Raw genomic sequence first — 17,798 nt, forward strand, 5'->3', positions numbered from 1 at the left:
TACACGTAGTATCTTCAGTAAGAGAAAGTGGACAGGATGAGATAGAGAGAGAGAAAGTGAATTTGAACCACGCATTTGTTATCTCTGTCTACCGCCATACTTTCAGCCATGGAATATGCACAGCTGGACATAAACTTCAGTCATAAATTTCCAATAGAACCTGTTAGATAAGTACGCTTGCCGGTCCGTCCAGAATTTTAAGACCACAGCTGCTGTTCCTTCTAGACGCCCTGTAGCTTTCCCACTGCTGTTCAACCAGCCAATCCGCTGTTCTGTATAAATTAGTTTCCTTTATCTTGCTGTATCAAACTTTGTGTTCACATGAAACAGAGTACGATCTCCTTTTAATATTTCTGACACGAAAGGAAAGTTATAGTAGGAGAGATACATCATTACGCTCCGCCCACAAGTCACACGGTGTGACACGAGAGGTGATGGAAGAGTTGAGGAACTCCAAGCTTCATTCATACATCTTGCACTGTGCAATCCCCCTCCCCCTCCAATTACGACTGGTAATAGCAGGGGGGAACATCCTTACGCCCCTTCCACACACTCTTGCACTGTAATACCCTCCTCCCTTTTGCCTCCCTCCAAGTTCCCTTTGAACATGTGACGTTAGAGGGGATGACAGAGGGGTGGTAAGAACACAGCCGCGCCGCGCCCACGCGAACATACGTACACATTTACATATATATTTACATAACTTCATCCCGGCCGCACGTGCAGACCGGTTTATTTTTTATTTGTGCCCAAATACACGCGCGCCCGTGTAACTCCGGGAGGGAACGGAGGGAGGAGTTGCTTTCCTCTCAACGTCACGTTCCTTATTGCTCTTCAGTTAAGATGGTTCCAGGTGGAGCCGTCGCTCTTCCCCCTCCTCCTCCCCGTCAGCTGTCCACGGGGACCGCGCGCTGAGATCATGCCGGTGAGCTTCGCGACGCCTACCTGCAACCACAAACAACGTCATGTACGCTGGTAGAGTTCGCACTAAACTTCTAGAACATTCTGGACAAGTCGACAGCAAGCAAACACAGGATCCAGGGCACTTTCAAGCGGTCTCGTAAAAAATATATGCCCAGCACTGGACGTACTAAGCATTCTGATCAACAAAAGGGTTAACAAGTTTGGACAAAGAATGACGCGCATAGTATCATGGTATTCTAGACTATTACTACTTCAATCACTCTGTCTCAGGTGAATATCTATCTCCTCTGCGAATTCTGGCTGACTTATTATGCCCAACAGTGGACATTCCACGATATTATGCCGATACTCATGAATTACATTATCACTTGCTGTTATATGAATATCTTCGCAAGTCTAGTAAGAGTGGGACTAGAAATTAGTGGTGGAGGTGTGACCTGTAGTCGCGCTGCCGGTACAGCGCATCAGTGGGCAGCGCGCGTGGGCTGGGCGTGGTGCTGCGGCTGCCGGCGCGCCGTGACTCCGCCCCCGGCACTGCGGCACCTGCCCGACACAAACACGGTGTGTTGTAATATACAACAAGCGCCATCTAGTTCAGAATAAATAAACTATGTGATCAATGGTGAGGAGTGTGATGTGTGAAGGGTACCAGAGAGACGCGGCGGGGGTGTGAGGCGGTCGAGGCGGCGCCGCGCGACCACGCTGCCGCTGCCGCCGGCCGCGCCGCCCACGCCCGACAGGCTGCCCACGTTGCCCACGCTGCCGGCGCTCAGCGCTGACGGGCTCGGCGTCGCCCGGCTTCGTATCGCTGCGAATTCTACAAACAAATATTTTCTTGAATTCACGCGACGGGAGTTCACAGCTGCTTGTATCTGTTAGTATGTACTTATGCGTATTAATACGCAAAATTGCGTTTTCAATAATTTTTATTCTAATAAAATTAACGAAACACTATACTAAGCACAGTCTGCCCTCGTATAATATTTCCAAAATTAAATGATTTTATGTAGCCATGTTCATTGACAGTGAAATCTTTTTTCAGAAAGTTGAAAAAACTGAATGTGTAAACTGAAGACTTTCAGCCTGAAATAATAAAAATAACTCTGTTTTGTTTCAACTGAATATTAGTAGCTTGATACTGGAGAGCTATATTTGGCAGATGTTCTCTTTGTAAGTACAGAGACTACTTGTTAGAAAGAGACGGATGGAGACTTCTCTGTGCGGTGACTCTTGACAAAGATTGCTGGATAGAGATAGAACAGAGACTGCAAGAGAGAAACTGTTTTATAGACACAAGATAGAGAATGAACTGGGAAGACACTGAAAAGATGAGAATGAGATACGTGTTATATTTAATAATGCTTTCTCTTATTTCTACTCTTGAGTTTACAATGTAACTGAATACATGCGTGTGATATGACTGTATGTGTGTCTGCCCGCCTCTCTCTTTCTCTACGTGTCTGGGAGAGAGACAAACTCTCTCTCTATGTAATGTTACTTACTGTGAATGTAAACGCGCGCGTATCATGTGACTATATTTATGTGTGCACAAACGTAGAATGTAATCTTTGTGTGCGTGTGTGTTTTGTGTGATGTGACTCTATCTTCGTGTGTAAGTTTGTGTGAAGACTATCTTTGTACGTGTGCGTGCGTGCGATCACTGACCGGGCGGCAGCAGGTCCGCGTAGTGTCGGCTCCGCGCTGCGCCGGCGCCGGCTAGCGACGAGTACGCTGCAACGAACGCACGACACGTTTACATGACACGCCCACATGTGATACAACATTCAACATATTTTAATTTCAAGTTGACTTAGCTGACAGACTTTCTTAAACAAGGTCCCATTCCTCAGTCATAGAGGATATGTAAGGAGTGACTATGGGAGGGTCCTGGTTGATATAAAAAATAAAAAAAGTTTGCTACAAGTAAGAAAAGTACCAATATTTAGCCACTTCCGCACATGCAGTGGTAGTCGCGCAACAAAGTGCACCGCCCGCCAGCCCACTGATAAATGCGTATGCGGCAAACAATGCGAATTACAAAACTACCACCGTCAAATCACTCAACACGTGTTTCACCCCTCCACGGGGCATCTTCAGGAGTTATGTTACACCGATTAGTGCCAAACACAGAGTCAACAAATTACACAGACGTATGAACCAGTCAACGATGTCACTCGAATAATTGTTCGTCCATAGGGCAGCAGGCAGAACACATGCAATCGATGGCCGTTATGGTCGAAAAGTTCTGGAGTGTCGATCACGTATCGGTGGTCTCAATATGGGCTGCCTAACCACCACTCCTCCCAATAACTAAATCAACTCCGATAACGTCCAACATAAATATAAAAGTTTACACGTGACTTATATACACACGGGAACCTATTACATGGTGATTGGCAACATGGCAAACGTGCCAGTAGACGCGGCATGGATGCGTCCACCCACGTGGTGGATCGGTCATCATCAGGATCTTTTGATGGAGGCCTGTGACGTCATCACATGAAATAGCCTATCAGCGCGAAAGGGACGGATGCATGTATCAGTCAAAAGTGAACCTCCTTTTCATAGAATCACGTCATATATACTCTGTTGACATTTTTATTCATTGCTACTTAAATGTCAATTGTAATTAAAATATGAAGACATATTTTGTTTGTGAGATACTTTTTTATTTAATAAATCAGTGTTTTAATTACTACATGTACACAAATACCTCACTTTGCGTCGCGGTTACGTTCCAAATAAACGCTGCAAAGTGAATTAAGATTTTCTATAGCGAACCATGTAAAGATCGAAGATAGCTTCCAGTGTTACGAATATACTACTTTTTAAAAAGAAAATTGAACAAAGTAAACATTTAAAAAAACAATAATAATATAACTCTGCCAATAAATAAATTGGAAAAATATTTAACTTTTTATTAACCAGAAACAACACGTAAAAATTTATATAAATTTATTATTCTCTTTTTAAAAAAGCTCAACATACTACGTAATTGAAACTCCAAAATTAGCAAAACAAAGTGAAAATAAAACTGTATTCAAATTGCGTTGTTTTAGTTAGAAAGGGAATCCCCGAGTTTTGATGGCATGGCGCAATTAGAAACAAAAGTGTTGCCATCTTTTGGAAAAAAATTCAAAAAAATAAAAATTAAAGACTCGAACCCAAAACAACGCGACCTCGAAAATCTAACGACGCACAGTGAAAATTAGTACCAATTAAGTGTGTATATATATATATATATATATATATATATATAAATATACATATGTGATTTAGATTTTAATACAGTTGAGCATATTTTTGATTATGGTAACTTTTGGTTGAAGATGGCAACACAGTGTAAAAAAGTAAAAGGACGGTATAACGTGTATCTGTGTCTAACGATGATTACTTTCAAAAATACACCCCATACATATATATACATACATAAATATATATATACACACACATCTACATGCGTCTGTCGGTCTATCACACAGGTACGTTACCTCGTATGACGGACAGCTCTATAGCAGCTCGCAGCTCGTCGTCCTCGGTGCGTGGTCGCGCGCACGCCGCGCCCTGTGGACACGCGCACACGTCACATCAGTGATGACGTCATCACCATCCCTCCCCCCCTCCTATCACCAACACTACATCCTCTCGCAATACGAGGATCACAGTGTGGAGACGTACGTATCTTAATGAAACCACACGTTTGCTCCTCATCAAGCAGACTCATAAGAATTACATAAATGGGATTACGGCATCTATAGGAGAGGGTTATGCCCAGTAGTGGGCGGTCTATGATAATAAAATATCCAAATCTATGAAGTATAACATAACTTGATCATAATGCATTCTGGAAAACAACGGCTGGCTCCACTGACGATCAGCGGTAGATATTCTACCACTGGAATGATTAAATTGCTTCATCATGAGAATACAGACATCAGTCTTCGTTGTCCTTTGTATCTTTTTACCCACAAAACATACCCCATTCCTCTTCTTTCAGTAAATACTTTGTTCAATATTCAATCAAGGTCGGGTTTATTCGCTGGCAACAATCATGTATGGTGATGTATGAGAGTGTATGTGAGTTGAAGTCAACCGGAGCTGGTCTCCAAGGGCACGTACCTGCGCGTCACGGTGCTGCCGCGCTGCGTGGCCGCCCGCCCGCTGCGCACGAGACCCTAAAACACACGACCATACAAAAAATAAAAACCCATACAAAAAGTGTACGGGACTTTTTTTCACTTTGGGCATCAACAATGTCTATTGTTGAATAAACTTGCCACCGCTGCCAAATTAGAATAAATATAATATATACTCAATTCAAATTACTTTCAACACCTATTTTTACGTGTATATATATTAGCACAACAATTACAAGATACAGTTGCCGTATCAATATTGATTCTAGTTACAATATTATATGTGACGCGTGTCAATCTACTATCAACGCCATCTATCGGCGGCGTCAGTATTGACTGCGTTAAAACATTTTTATATTTGAATGCATTAATATTTTGTATAAGACAACATCTAGAGATGGGTGAAGCACTTTGACTTCATAGGTATAAGAAGTCAAGGGATATACAGGATGATTAAAAATAGTAAAAGCTGTGTGGTGAATATATAGCGAATTTCTCAGTAATAATCTTTAAGAATTTTAGAACTAATACTATATAAAATATGTAACATTTTTTATTGTGCATGGACCAGGGCTTCTTAAGCATTTGTCATTCACGACCCCATGATTGCGAGTTTCTTGACGACCCCGTACAAATATAAAAGAGAAATAAATTAATATTTTCATGATTTATTTATTAGATAACAATATACATATGAAAATATATCGTTTTAGAATTCATTTTGAAACATACAAAAATCTAAAATTAAACCTTCAACAAATGCTCGTGTCTAGACGCTGCAAGTCCACTGTATTCCGCCAACTCTAGTGATGATATAAAATGGTATATATAAATATTGACATTAAAATCTCTCGACCACAAAATTTTGTTACGCGACCTCATTTGGGGTCAAGAACTATAGTTTAAGAAGCCCTGGTATGGACAGATAGTAAAAAATATTTAACATATTATATCGCTATTTATTATTTCTATCACTGTTGATTTTTATAAAGAATGTACAATAATTTAGTCGCATCAAATGAACTATACCCTTTAAATCATCCTGTATATGACAATGAATATATATTTTTTAATTTTTATTTCATATCAATATGAAAACACGTAAAACACAGTCCGTCGACTCTATTGTCCAAAATAGTCAAACATGATCGCACTGGGTTTCACAATGAATTCTTTACCATGACTCCCATGTATATAATAAAAGCTCTAATATTCTCCAAACACAACATAGTACCTTCCTCACGAGGACCTGTGAAGCTGTCCCACTTTACATATCTTGAATGTTGACAACACCAACAATTTTATTTTCTAATTATGAGGTTGGCACTATTCCCTCTCTCTTTCTAATGTTACAATACTGTATCGTGGTACTCACCGGGTCGCGGTGTGTGCGTGGCGCCGTCTCCCAGGTCCAGCTGCAGCACGCCGCCTCCGTACTCTGCGCACAAACACACACACATTACACTCAACTTCACCCAACTCTGTCGCTTTCCGAAGTTGTTATACACCAGGCAGTTCCAACCATGTCAAAATATGTCCCGGCGTCAAACTGCTAAATGGGTAATATCGACGACAGTCCAAGCCGATATCCCCTTTGAATCCAAATTTCATCACCTTTCTTGCAATCCAGCATCTTTGACCTTAAGGTCTGTTCACCTTCAGGGCGGATGTCTACCTGGTTCTGCGCATTATGTGGTCTGCGAATTGCCACTACCACTTGCAAACCAACTGTGCTCGGTTACTTTCGTCCACGGATCTCCTCATTACTGATCATAACTTGAAAAATTCTTCCGTGGCCAGTTGAGAGATGGTAAGTTTGAGGAAAATAACTGGCTGGATGTAGTGCGAGTTGAGGTTCATAGTAGCTGTGTGTTTGGTGGATTTCGTACCTGACTAAACCAATATATTGTGATGGAGCATATGGTGGACAGGAAGTCTAAAATCTTCTAGGAGAAGAGGAGAACTGATTGGTTCACAAGGGAGTCTTCAAGACATAATCAGCTGATGTGATAAAATGTACACTGTGTTTAGTGTATGTGCAGTACATACCCGCCGGTCGGAGCTGCTGCAGCTGGTGCGCGTGCGGGTGGTGGGGCTGCTGTTGGTGCTGCTGGTGCGACTGGTGCTGGTGCTGCTGGTGCTGGTGGTGGGCGGCGTAGAGGTAGTCGCGAGCGGTGAGCAGGTGCGTGTTGGCGTTGGGCGCCATCGCCACGTCCGGCACGCACGCAGACAGGCGCGCCCTCATCGACCGGCTGCAAACACAATACTAACATTTATGGTTTCTCTTTTGGGTTCCAGGAGTACATCTTCTGTATTAAAAACAGATGGAGTAAGACTGGTATAAAGAGACAGTTTCTTTCATATTGTTTAAGTGGAGGGGGCATATCTGTAAGAAAGAGAAGGTTATATGTGACCATACCCACTATAAATGATTTTTTATCTCTTTTATATTTATTTACCTCACCTGCAATTAATTTATCTTTGCACTGTCCAAACGGGTAACAATAAAATGACATTCAGCATTAAGTTCGCTGTATAATATTGTATAAGATGTGTTTAAAAGAGAGTTTATTTTTTGTCTCATTCAGTTTGTGTTCGGAACCTTCGTACTTTTAATTTAAAAATTTGACCAAGTGGTCACAATTAAAGGGGGGATTCAAACATGTTATTATATGAGTAGAGCCTACTTTGATGGGATTTTAATTACTTTTCCAAACAACCTTTATCAGGGAAGGATATATGATTGTTTTCCAAGCTTTTTTGTACTCACGCCCCACCTTACCCTTTCTGAAAGTCTTACACCCCCTCCCCACTCCCCCTATGTAACATAAATAAGTTTTATATTAAAACGAAAGGAAATTCGCGTCGAGTCTATTCTCGAAACATTCCCCTTAATCATGAAATTGCCCCCCTGATCCTACATTGGGAAACATTGATATACGATGAAGACAATATTCAGAGACTTGGACGTCGGAGGGTGTTACATCACGTCTTTCTCCAACCCTCTTATCATGGCCTTGGCGACGGAGTTGGAGTGATCAGCCGCAAGTAAGGAGTCGAGGCACTGAAACTGGGGAAGTATACGAAATTGTTCCCGTAGTTTCAACAAAAGGCTTTCAATATGACCGTGGGATTTCAACCGGTTGGAGTCCTATATAACCCTTTCGTTATCTACGCAGTGAAAGTGTATCCCAATGTATGATTTCTCCACGTGAAAAAAAAAGGATGTACAAAATATAATAAATATATACATGGTGTTTGATGAAACACGTATAAGCTACAAAGGTATGAATGTTCAGCTCATTTGTGAACAAAAAAACCTTCAAAATTTTTACAAATATCCCCTATCACCCTGTATAAAGTGATCACTCTGAAAGTCTATTGAAATGCGACAGACATATCTCCTAGTGGTATAAAGTCTTGAGGGATATCTGTAGTATGATCACCACGTATGATAACCCTGGAATGATGAACAGTACCTGTGCGCATCTGGCCGAGGTGGCAGTTCACGTCTGCAGGTGCCCGATTCACGCTCTGGAAGATACATAAAGCCTTATTAACCCTTAATAGCCTGATTTACGAAAGTGATTTTTTTTTAAATATTACTGTGTTTGCTTGAGGGTCTAGATGAAGGGAAAAATATATTTTTTTTAATTTCGTTGGAAAGAATATTATACAACAGTAAAATATGTACAGCCAACCTAAAAAAAAACTGATAGTAATGTGAACATTCGGTTTAAAAGATTGGTATCAAAATTGAAACTCTAGGCTATTAAGGGTTAATATCAGGAGTGAGGACTAGGTCTCATCCCCTCCCATCAGTTCCTCTCTGTCAACTGACCGGGTTGGTGGAACGCCGCGGGCGGCAGCGGAGCGCCCGTCGAGCGCAGGGAACCGCTGCCAGATCTGTAACGAGACGACACCAGTTCAAATTCATAATATATTTATTCAACAGACGGACAGAAACTCAACAGTTGCACTATATATATATACCAATGTTTATATATGTTATATTATGAAACGTTTTATTCAATAAACCTAGTTATGTTTCTATCAAATAAAAACTATGTAATGTAATGCTATAATAGAAGGTCTAATATATCTTATGGAACTTTATATATGTACACTGAGACGTGTGAAGGTTTTGTTAACTTATTTATATATCCTTTTATATATCGTATCCGTGCCCTCTTGAATGGTCATGGTCATGACCAGGTCGATTCTGGTGACCCCACTGCTCTCACCATGAGAGCATTCATCATGCCTTTTTGCAGTGATAGTTTTGATAATGTCTTTCCATCTTTCTGAAGAGCTTCCGCAGGATCGGTTCACCACCAGACTTTCAGACATGTCCAAACAACGCTAAGATTCATATTTACACAGACGATGATAACCTCAATCCGGCTGGATAAGTTGACCTGTAGTGGCTCCAGCATGGTCGTCTACCAATGGGTAAGTCCAGATCCCTCCTATCGGAACGTACGAGTTAGTACTGAGTAATGGATGATCCACTAGGAACCTGCTCCGGCTGTCGCGACCCTGACTGCGGCTGGTAGCAAGGATCTTAACGAGTCATGATGTTTTTAACAAACATGTGTTTACATCAGGTGTTACGGACAATCCTCTGAACAGAACCTGGTAGAGTACGAGACTGCTGCTCGTGTACTTCGGTGTACAGGAATAACACCCTACAGGGCTACCCATCTTGGATCACCAAGAGGCATCCCCGAAAGGGTCGACATCAAGGGTCTGCCGGGGCTTCTCGAGGAGTTGGGTTGGTTTGAGTATGGCTAGCCCCGAAGCAAAATGAAAGCAGTGCCACTTGGTTGCGGAAACCAGCACGCAGACAAGACACAAACTCACTCTCATGTTGAGTTTTTTGATGATCAAAACGTTGGTTCGGTATGCCGTTCACGGTATTTTGAAGGTGAATTTTCCGACTATCCAGAATCCTCAGCGTCCAGGTCACAGTTCTGTACAAAGATTGAAAAGACCAGGCTTGTTATCAGTCGAACCATGATTTTGGTCATTCAAGATCTTTATAAGTTTTTCTACTGAAGATCTGGTCACAACACGACATCTCCGAAACGCATCCTCACAGCCTTCAGTGTTAGAGGATAATGATGTCCAGGCTACACAGCTTTAAACTGCTTCTATCTCAACAACAATTTCTTTATAAATAACTGACAACGCCATCTATTGAAAAGTCAAAGTAACGTAATAAATTAATTCCTGAGGCTAAATTTGAGATGCTAGTGAACATGCTTTCTTACCGACAGCAATCCAGGTCGAGGTCGGGGAGGTCCGGCAGGTCGGGAACGTCTGGTGCTCCGGGTAGGTCACGCGGGTCGGCTCCTCGCGGCCAGCTCTCTTCGCGGCACTCCCAGTTCTCTTCACCAGCTCCAGCACCCTCGCTGCATACACAATAACAACTGCTATAGCCTGAATATGACCCCCCTTTGGGTAGATTGTCGTGTACAATGTAACGCCATTTGTGCCAATAGTTTTTTTTTTATGAATTTGTATTGATCACCTGTCCTCGCAGTCCTGCAGCAGCAGCTCGGCGCAGGAGTCGGGCAGCGACATCTCGCGCACCGCGCGCAGGGCGATCTGTAAACAGTTTCCAAGATCAGACCGCTGATGTGCAAGCCAAATGTGACTGGTCGATAACGCGGCCTGACCAGTCCACCCAGACTAGATGGTGGAGGTTTTTATTGCTTGGATCATTGTACTCCAGAGTCAAGCTCTGCTCGAATAACTTACGATAAGGAATACAGACTCTCTCTCTATGCTCTTTTTCGTGTCTAGTCGTTAACAGCAGAGTGGGAAATTCATTGCGTCCCCGCAGTCCTGCTTAGGTAAGCCTTTGTCCGTGCGTCTCTCTGTCTCTCTCACTCTTGTATGTCTCCGGGTGCGTGTCCCTATCTCTCCTCTCTGTGTTGTGTCAGTGTCTCCGGGTGTATGCTTGAGTTTAGCTGTCTCGCTCTCTTAGCGGGTTGTATGTATATCTCCGGGAGTATGTGTATCTCTGTCTTTTTCTCTGTGATCTGTGTCTTTGTGTGTATGTGTATTCTCTGTCTCCTTCTCTGTCTTTGGGAGTATATGTGTTCCTGTCACAGGATGTGCAAAAAATCGTTTTTTAAATTTACTTTTTTGTTACCGCTTTTAAATAATATTTAAATGGTTTGCAAGGAGTTAATATTTTTTTACAGAATTGTTGTTATTGAACACCTAAATAAAAGTATAAAAATACATATAGTATAAGTAATACATCTACATATATCGTTTTACAGTAATTAAAAAACATTTTGAAACGCATGGAATCATAACATCTTATAATTAAATATGATAAAATAAAAATTGTAAGGGGATAGATTTATTGCGGGCCTAAAATAATTCTCCAAAGAGCTGCATATTGCTCGCGTGCCGCAAGTTGGTCACCCCTGATAACTGTATCTAGTAACTGTATCGACGGTGGTCGAGTCTCTAGTGGACTCCTGAGGATCCACTTGGACCACTTAAGATGATATGATATAGATGTTGAACTATAATCACCGTACCTGCTGGTGCACCTGCTTGGTATCAGAGGCGTGCAGTTCCAGTGCGCGTGCAGCGGGAGGAGAAGCTCGCAGCTCGCGGGCGCGCGCCCTCAGCGCCGCCAGCACGCGGGGGGAGACACACGCCGCCTCCGCACCGCCCCCTGTGCTGCCCGCCGCGCCGCCCCCTGTACTGCCTGTAACACCCCCGGCACCGCTGCCAGCACTCGAGCCACTTCGCGCTGCTGCCACCTGAACACATAATTTTTGTTACTATAGTAAAACGGAGACTAGCGTTCTCCTATTATAAATGAGACATTCTTCCAGAAGTTCAAGACACCATGCCTGGGGGGGGGGGGGCAGGTTTATGTGGCTTTTTACGCTGCCCTGTATGAGGAACCCTGATATCACCAATTTAAGGATCATCCGTAGTACCTCCCGTTATTCTATTCAACTCTATGCTCGAAACTCTCGTGATGCTGTTAAGATGGTTCAAGACCAAGTAAATCCCCCGTTTCTACTCTAGAAATGACCCAGCTGGTATCTTCTCCACTTGCTGTATGACTTATCGACTGCCACTTCAACCTATCAAACGGCTGGGTTATGTTGATTATTCTTCTGTTCTTCTTCTATCAATGGAATCGATAGCTTTAAACTTCATCCAACTTTGTAATAAAAGGTAGAAGTCTGACTTTTGCCAAAAAAAGGTGATTAAATTACTGATAAAAGGTGATGCACTCACCATGTAGAGCGTGTCCGGGATGCGGTGCAGGTACCGCGCCCTGCGCACACGGGCCAGCTCCGCCTCCGGCACCGCCTGGTCCTCCAGCAGCGCCTGCAACAACACCAGCTTCTCAACACCTGGATACTCCACAAGCTGATTTCACACGTGCAGTTACACATTTGCCACATTTTCTACGGTCAAGATATTTCCTCATCATGTCTCCGGTCTCATCCAAAGATCATCACGACGTCTGGTCTTGAGCGACCTGTGACCTTGACTGACAAGTTTCACTGAGATTTCTAGATCTCCGTTCCAGGAAGATACCCCCCCCCCTAATTTTAACGTTAAGAAGCTCCCCCCTTCCCTTTTTTATTTGTTCCCTTGCCCTGTTTGGGGCAGGGGGACGTTACTTCTAAGGTATAGATATATAGTTTTTTAATCTTGCGCCTTTCTTTCCTCACAAATTTTATCTCCCTTTCTGATGTTTTTTACACATCGCCTTACTTCAATCATCACCTTGTTTTTTAGTATATATTACCCCTATTACATAAATATCCTCCCCTTCCCTTGTTTATAGTAACTAATCTCAAACACTCTTTCCTCATTAAAGTTCTCATTTCGATAGAAGGACGCTCCGTATAGTAACCAGGAGATCAGGCCTGGTTGAGGACTCCCACTCGAAGATGTTCGACAACGACGATTGGTTCTATTGATGGGTAATTACTGAGGGTATGTGGATTCTAAGAGATCATAACTGGGAGTTGGTGTCAAATGGAACAAAAAGGAGGGATGAAGCTTGAAGAGTTGGCTAGGAAATTCAGCCATATCTAAAACTCACGGTGTTACCCTGCTATACGTTGAAGTTTATGAGATAGTGCTGGTAGTGTCATGGGGTGGGTGGGTACCTACCTTGATCTCGTCGAGGTAGGGCAGGAAGCAGCGCGGCGGGCGGCAGGTGCCGCGCGCCAGCCACGCGTCTGCACCAGCTCCGCGCTCCACCATCTGCGGCGGCGGCTGTGGCACTGCGCCCCTTCGCACCGCCTGCCACGCAACATACTTTACCACACCTGCCACGAGTTGCACAATAGTTTTCTTGCGGCATAAGACTACATAGGTTCCAATATATAGAAAGCATTTGACCTCTGTCTTGCCTGATGTGAATGAAGCGATGACGAGGTATGGGATGTCACATGCTTGCCTAGAAGAAACCTATTCATTCTAAAGCAGGGCTTCTTAAACTATGGGTCGCGACCCCAAACGGGGTCGCCTGGCAAAATTCTGGTGTCGAGAGATTTTGATATCAAATATATATATATACCATTTTATAACATCACTAGAGCTGGTGGAATACAGTGGACTTGCAGCGTCTAGACACGCGCATTTGTTGAAGGATTTAAACTAATATAGATACAATTTTATAATTTTTTGTGCAATTTTTAATTTTAGATTTTTGTGTTTCAAAATGAATTCTAAAACTATATATTTTCATATGTATATTGTTATCTAATAAATAAATCATTTAAAAATTTAAATTTATTTATCTTTTATATTTGTATGGGGTCGTCAAGAAACTCGCAATCATAAATGGGGTCGTGAATGACAAAAGTTTAAGAAGCCCTGATCTAAAGGAATTCATGGCAGAAACAAAGGTTAAAACATTTGTTTGACTTATTATATATTCAGTAAAAGAGGATGTTGGATTTTCTTTTGTAACGGGACGGTAACATTTAAGTTTGAAACCTTATGGACTAAGATGTATCATATATACCAGTGATTCCCAAAGTGGTCTACATCGACCCCTAGGGGTCTATGAGAACCGGCAAGGGGTCTACGTCAGCGAAAAAAAAATTTGGGGGTCATTGGGCCGAGATTTAAGATTAAACCTTACAAAATTGTTTTAATTTAAATTCAATTAATAAATGTATAAATTAAAATGTGTTTTTACTTTAAGTTTTTAACACTAAACTTCACTACAGTTAGAAATTTACAGGAAATCAATATCAGGTAAGTAGGGGGTCTACCCAACACGGAATAACATGGCAAGGGGTCGACGACACAAAAAAGTTTGGGGAACTTTGATATATACTGTACTGTATGTGTATGTGCCTTTTTCATTTGACTATCTCTTACAGAGTTCATGTGTGTGTGCATGCAGCTAGTTTCTCTCTCTGTGTATGTGTGTGCCTATGGCTGTGCGTATCTGTCTGTCTCTCTTTCTATATATTTCTCCTTCTCTTTCCCTCCTGTTCTTTCTGTGTTGTGTGTTTTTATCCATGTGTGTGATATTTGTCTTGTTCGAATGGTCGTTGTCTCAATGTTTGTGCTTATGTTCATATGTGTAGCTTGTGTTTATCTCTCTCTGCAATTCATATATTAGTGATATTGATATATTCTCGTGCTCTCTCGTATCTTTTAAAAGACAATTTCGTTCGATATCATTGAGTACACACAATGCAATTTAAATCTCATTGGAACGTGACGGCTTGCTGTGACTCGTAATTATTGCAGCATCTTTGATCCCTGTTTAGTAATGTTTTATTTGTTTTGTCATTGTTTGACTATAAATCATTATATGTTCTCAGTGAGATAGTTATAAGGTAACAATTGTAACTAATTTTATATTTCTAAGTTTGTACTTTCTTACTGCCTTTTGTTACTGTTTATCTCCAATAAAGTAAAGTAAACTCTGTATATGCATCCACGTGTGAGGTGTGTATCTATCTCGCTCTTAGGATCTATCTCTTTCCGTTTGTGTTTATATGAGTATCGTGTCTCTGTATATTATGTGTTCAAGTTGGTATGTATCGGTATCGCTCTGTGGGTCCTTTATCCTTTTATCTTTTACAGAGTTCACGCGTGTGTGCATGCAGCTAGTTTATCTCTCTGTGTATGTGTGTGCCTACAGCTGTGCGTATCTGTCTGTCTCTCTATTTATATATTTTTCCTTCTCTTTACCTCCTGTTCTTTCTGTGTTGTGTGTTTTTATCCACGTGTGTGATATTTGTCTTGCTCTGATGGTCGTTACCTTACTGTCTGTGTTTGTGTTCATGTCAGTGGCGTAGCTATGGTATTTGGGGCCTGGGGCAGATTGGGGCTTGGTGCCCCCCCCCCCAAACAATCTAAATAATTTCAAAATTCAGAACAGAATGTAGTTAATATGTAATTTTTTTTTGGTTCTAAATAATAATAAATATATAAAAAAATAACATTAAATCTTAATAAAATTTATAGGGAACATTTAAAAACGAACATTCCTCGCTATTTGGCCTGCAAAGTCATTAATAACATTTTCAAAATCAATAGTGTCGACTAGTTTGAAACACAGATATGTGTTTTTTTTTGGTGATTTAGGGTCCTTTAAAAAAACACTTTATGTGTTTTGCGAATGAAAGGCCTTAACACTGTGTATATTATAATTTGTAACCGTTAACTTTTTTAATGTTCATATTGATTAACAACTTTTTTAGCACAAAAATAGTAAAATTCGATATACTTTTTATGTTATTTACTTTAAATTATGGTTTTCATTTTTCTTTTAACATTTCATTATTCATCATTCAAAAAAAATTCAAAAAAATTATTTTCCACTTTGGTGCTCCCACTGCTTGTGGTGCCTGGTGCGGCCACCTCGCTCGCCACCGTTCTAGCTACGCCACTGGTTCATGTGGTGTTCATTGGTGTGTATCTATCTCGCTCTTAGGATCTATTTCTTTTTGTTTGTGTTTGTGTTCATGTGTGTGGTGTGTATCTATCTCGCTCTTAGGATCTATCTCTTTCTGTTTGTGTTTATATGTGTATCTGTCTCGGTGTGTTATGTTATCGCTCTATGGGTCTACCCCTTACTGTCTGTGTTTGTGTTCATGTGTGTGGTGTGTGTCTGTCTCTTTCTCTCTGTGTATGTGTTTTCGTCTGTGTGCCTGTGTGCGTGCGTGACCTGGTGCAGCAGGTCGCAGTCTGGCGGCAGGTGCTCGAGCCTGACGAGCGGCAGCAGCGCGGCGAGCGCCTCCCTGAGCGCCGCCTCGCCCGCGTCGCGCCGCCGCGCCCCGCGCCGCGACACCGAGTGCGCCGTGTGCCATATCACGTTCGGCTCTGCGCACACACAGTAAGTACACGTTACACATATATTCAATAAACTTGTATGTATTTAATAAATTATATTTTTGTAATACGACCAATATTGATATATGGCTGTGAAGCTTGGACGCTAACTTTGAAAGAAGAACAAAAACTGCTAGTGACGGAACGCAAAATCATGCGGAAGATCTTGGCACCAGCGAGAAATCAAGACGGATCTTGGAGGCTCCGAAAGAATGCCGAAATTGAGACTTTAGTAGCACAGCCAAATATCATTGGCGAATAAAAAGCTCAACGAATTCGGTGGCTTGGTCACTTGGAGCGAATGGGATCGTATCGGAGCGTGAAGGTAGCGTACCTGGAAAAACCGAGGGGTCGAAGACCAGTGGGTAGACCCAGGTATCGCTGGATCGATCGCGTTGAGGCAGACTTGCGCGAATTGAATGTCAGCCAATGGCAGACGATGACGCAAGATAGAGGAAAGTGGAAGTCTCTCGCTTCGGAGGCCAAGACCCACTTTGGGTCACTGAGCTAGCGGAGTAGTAGTAGTAGTAGTTAATCTACTAGATGGCGCTAGTCGGTAAGCCACATAGATACAGTGCTGATTTACCGACGTTTTGCTCTCTTTTAAATCACTCTGTATGCGCGAAATATATACTCCAAAATATAAATAAATAGATATAACAAAAATTGTGTTTTCGTCTTCCTAGACCTTGCAGAACAACCTACCATTATCTACATAAACATATTTATAAATTTATTTGTAAATGCGATCAAGTTATGATTTTTTGCTTGTTTTTTCAACATTTTTCTGACATTAAAATGTAATATTTTATATATTCCAGAGAGACAATTGAATGTTGAGCTGTGAAGATATGAAACAAATAATTATTCTATCAAATAGACTTTGCTAAACACTTTCTAAAGTTAAGACATACGATATAATGTATATAAACATGTATCAAAATGTTGATTCTATTAAAACTCAATAGTAAAATCTATAATTGAGACCATCGGGAACTAAGGAGGAATTATACAATCGAGCCAGTCGGGGCTGACGGCGCGACATCAAAAACATGTAATTAGGCAACTCAAGGCTAAGTTATTCAGGCACTATTGTCCATCATTTTCATTATTGTTTCTCTACTTGATACCCTATTCTTTGTTGAACTGTCTAAAAATTACCTGACTGCAGTATTTAAGAAAGGATGTCAAGAAAGTGATGAAAGCCTTTTTCCGACATCTCATCAGCGATACGAAGCTAAAACAAAGCTATAGTCGGAAACTTACAGCAGGTGGAAGAAGAGTGCCTAGCATGAATATTGAGGGTGTTTCATGTATTTACAGTTTAGTAGGCAGTTACGGAACTACACTCGAATAGTATACGTCCATATTACAGAAGCT

General features: G+C 41.7%; 1 protein-coding gene across 1 annotated transcript in view; it reads right to left on the bottom strand.

The window, feature by feature from the left end:
- Positions 1 to 1,532: 1,532 nt before the first annotated feature.
- The window catches only part of LOC137927293 (BTB/POZ domain-containing protein 7), a 37,290-nt gene continuing 21,024 nt past the window's right edge, over positions 1,533 to 17,798 (bottom strand). Inside the window, exons 14-27 of the mRNA XM_068771077.1 lie at positions 16,255 to 16,409; positions 13,230 to 13,361; positions 12,339 to 12,431; positions 11,621 to 11,848; positions 10,594 to 10,670; positions 10,334 to 10,474; positions 8,902 to 8,966; positions 8,540 to 8,594; positions 7,110 to 7,312; positions 6,436 to 6,498; positions 5,044 to 5,099; positions 4,416 to 4,488; positions 2,590 to 2,655; positions 1,533 to 1,741 (exon numbers count right to left, since the gene is read on the bottom strand). Coding sequence (XP_068627178.1) covers positions 1,533 to 1,741; positions 2,590 to 2,655; positions 4,416 to 4,488; positions 5,044 to 5,099; positions 6,436 to 6,498; positions 7,110 to 7,312; positions 8,540 to 8,594; positions 8,902 to 8,966; positions 10,334 to 10,474; positions 10,594 to 10,670; positions 11,621 to 11,848; positions 12,339 to 12,431; positions 13,230 to 13,361; positions 16,255 to 16,409 — 1,616 coding nt within the window. The remainder of the gene's footprint in view (positions 1,742 to 2,589; positions 2,656 to 4,415; positions 4,489 to 5,043; positions 5,100 to 6,435; positions 6,499 to 7,109; positions 7,313 to 8,539; positions 8,595 to 8,901; positions 8,967 to 10,333; positions 10,475 to 10,593; positions 10,671 to 11,620; positions 11,849 to 12,338; positions 12,432 to 13,229; positions 13,362 to 16,254; positions 16,410 to 17,798) is intronic.

The sequence above is a fragment of the Battus philenor genome, unplaced genomic scaffold (assembly GCF_028537555.1).
Source record: "Battus philenor isolate CCGP_79_NKW_IND1 unplaced genomic scaffold, ilBatPhil1.0.hap1 SCAF_30, whole genome shotgun sequence".
Lineage (NCBI taxonomy): Eukaryota > Metazoa > Arthropoda > Insecta > Lepidoptera > Papilionidae > Battus > Battus philenor.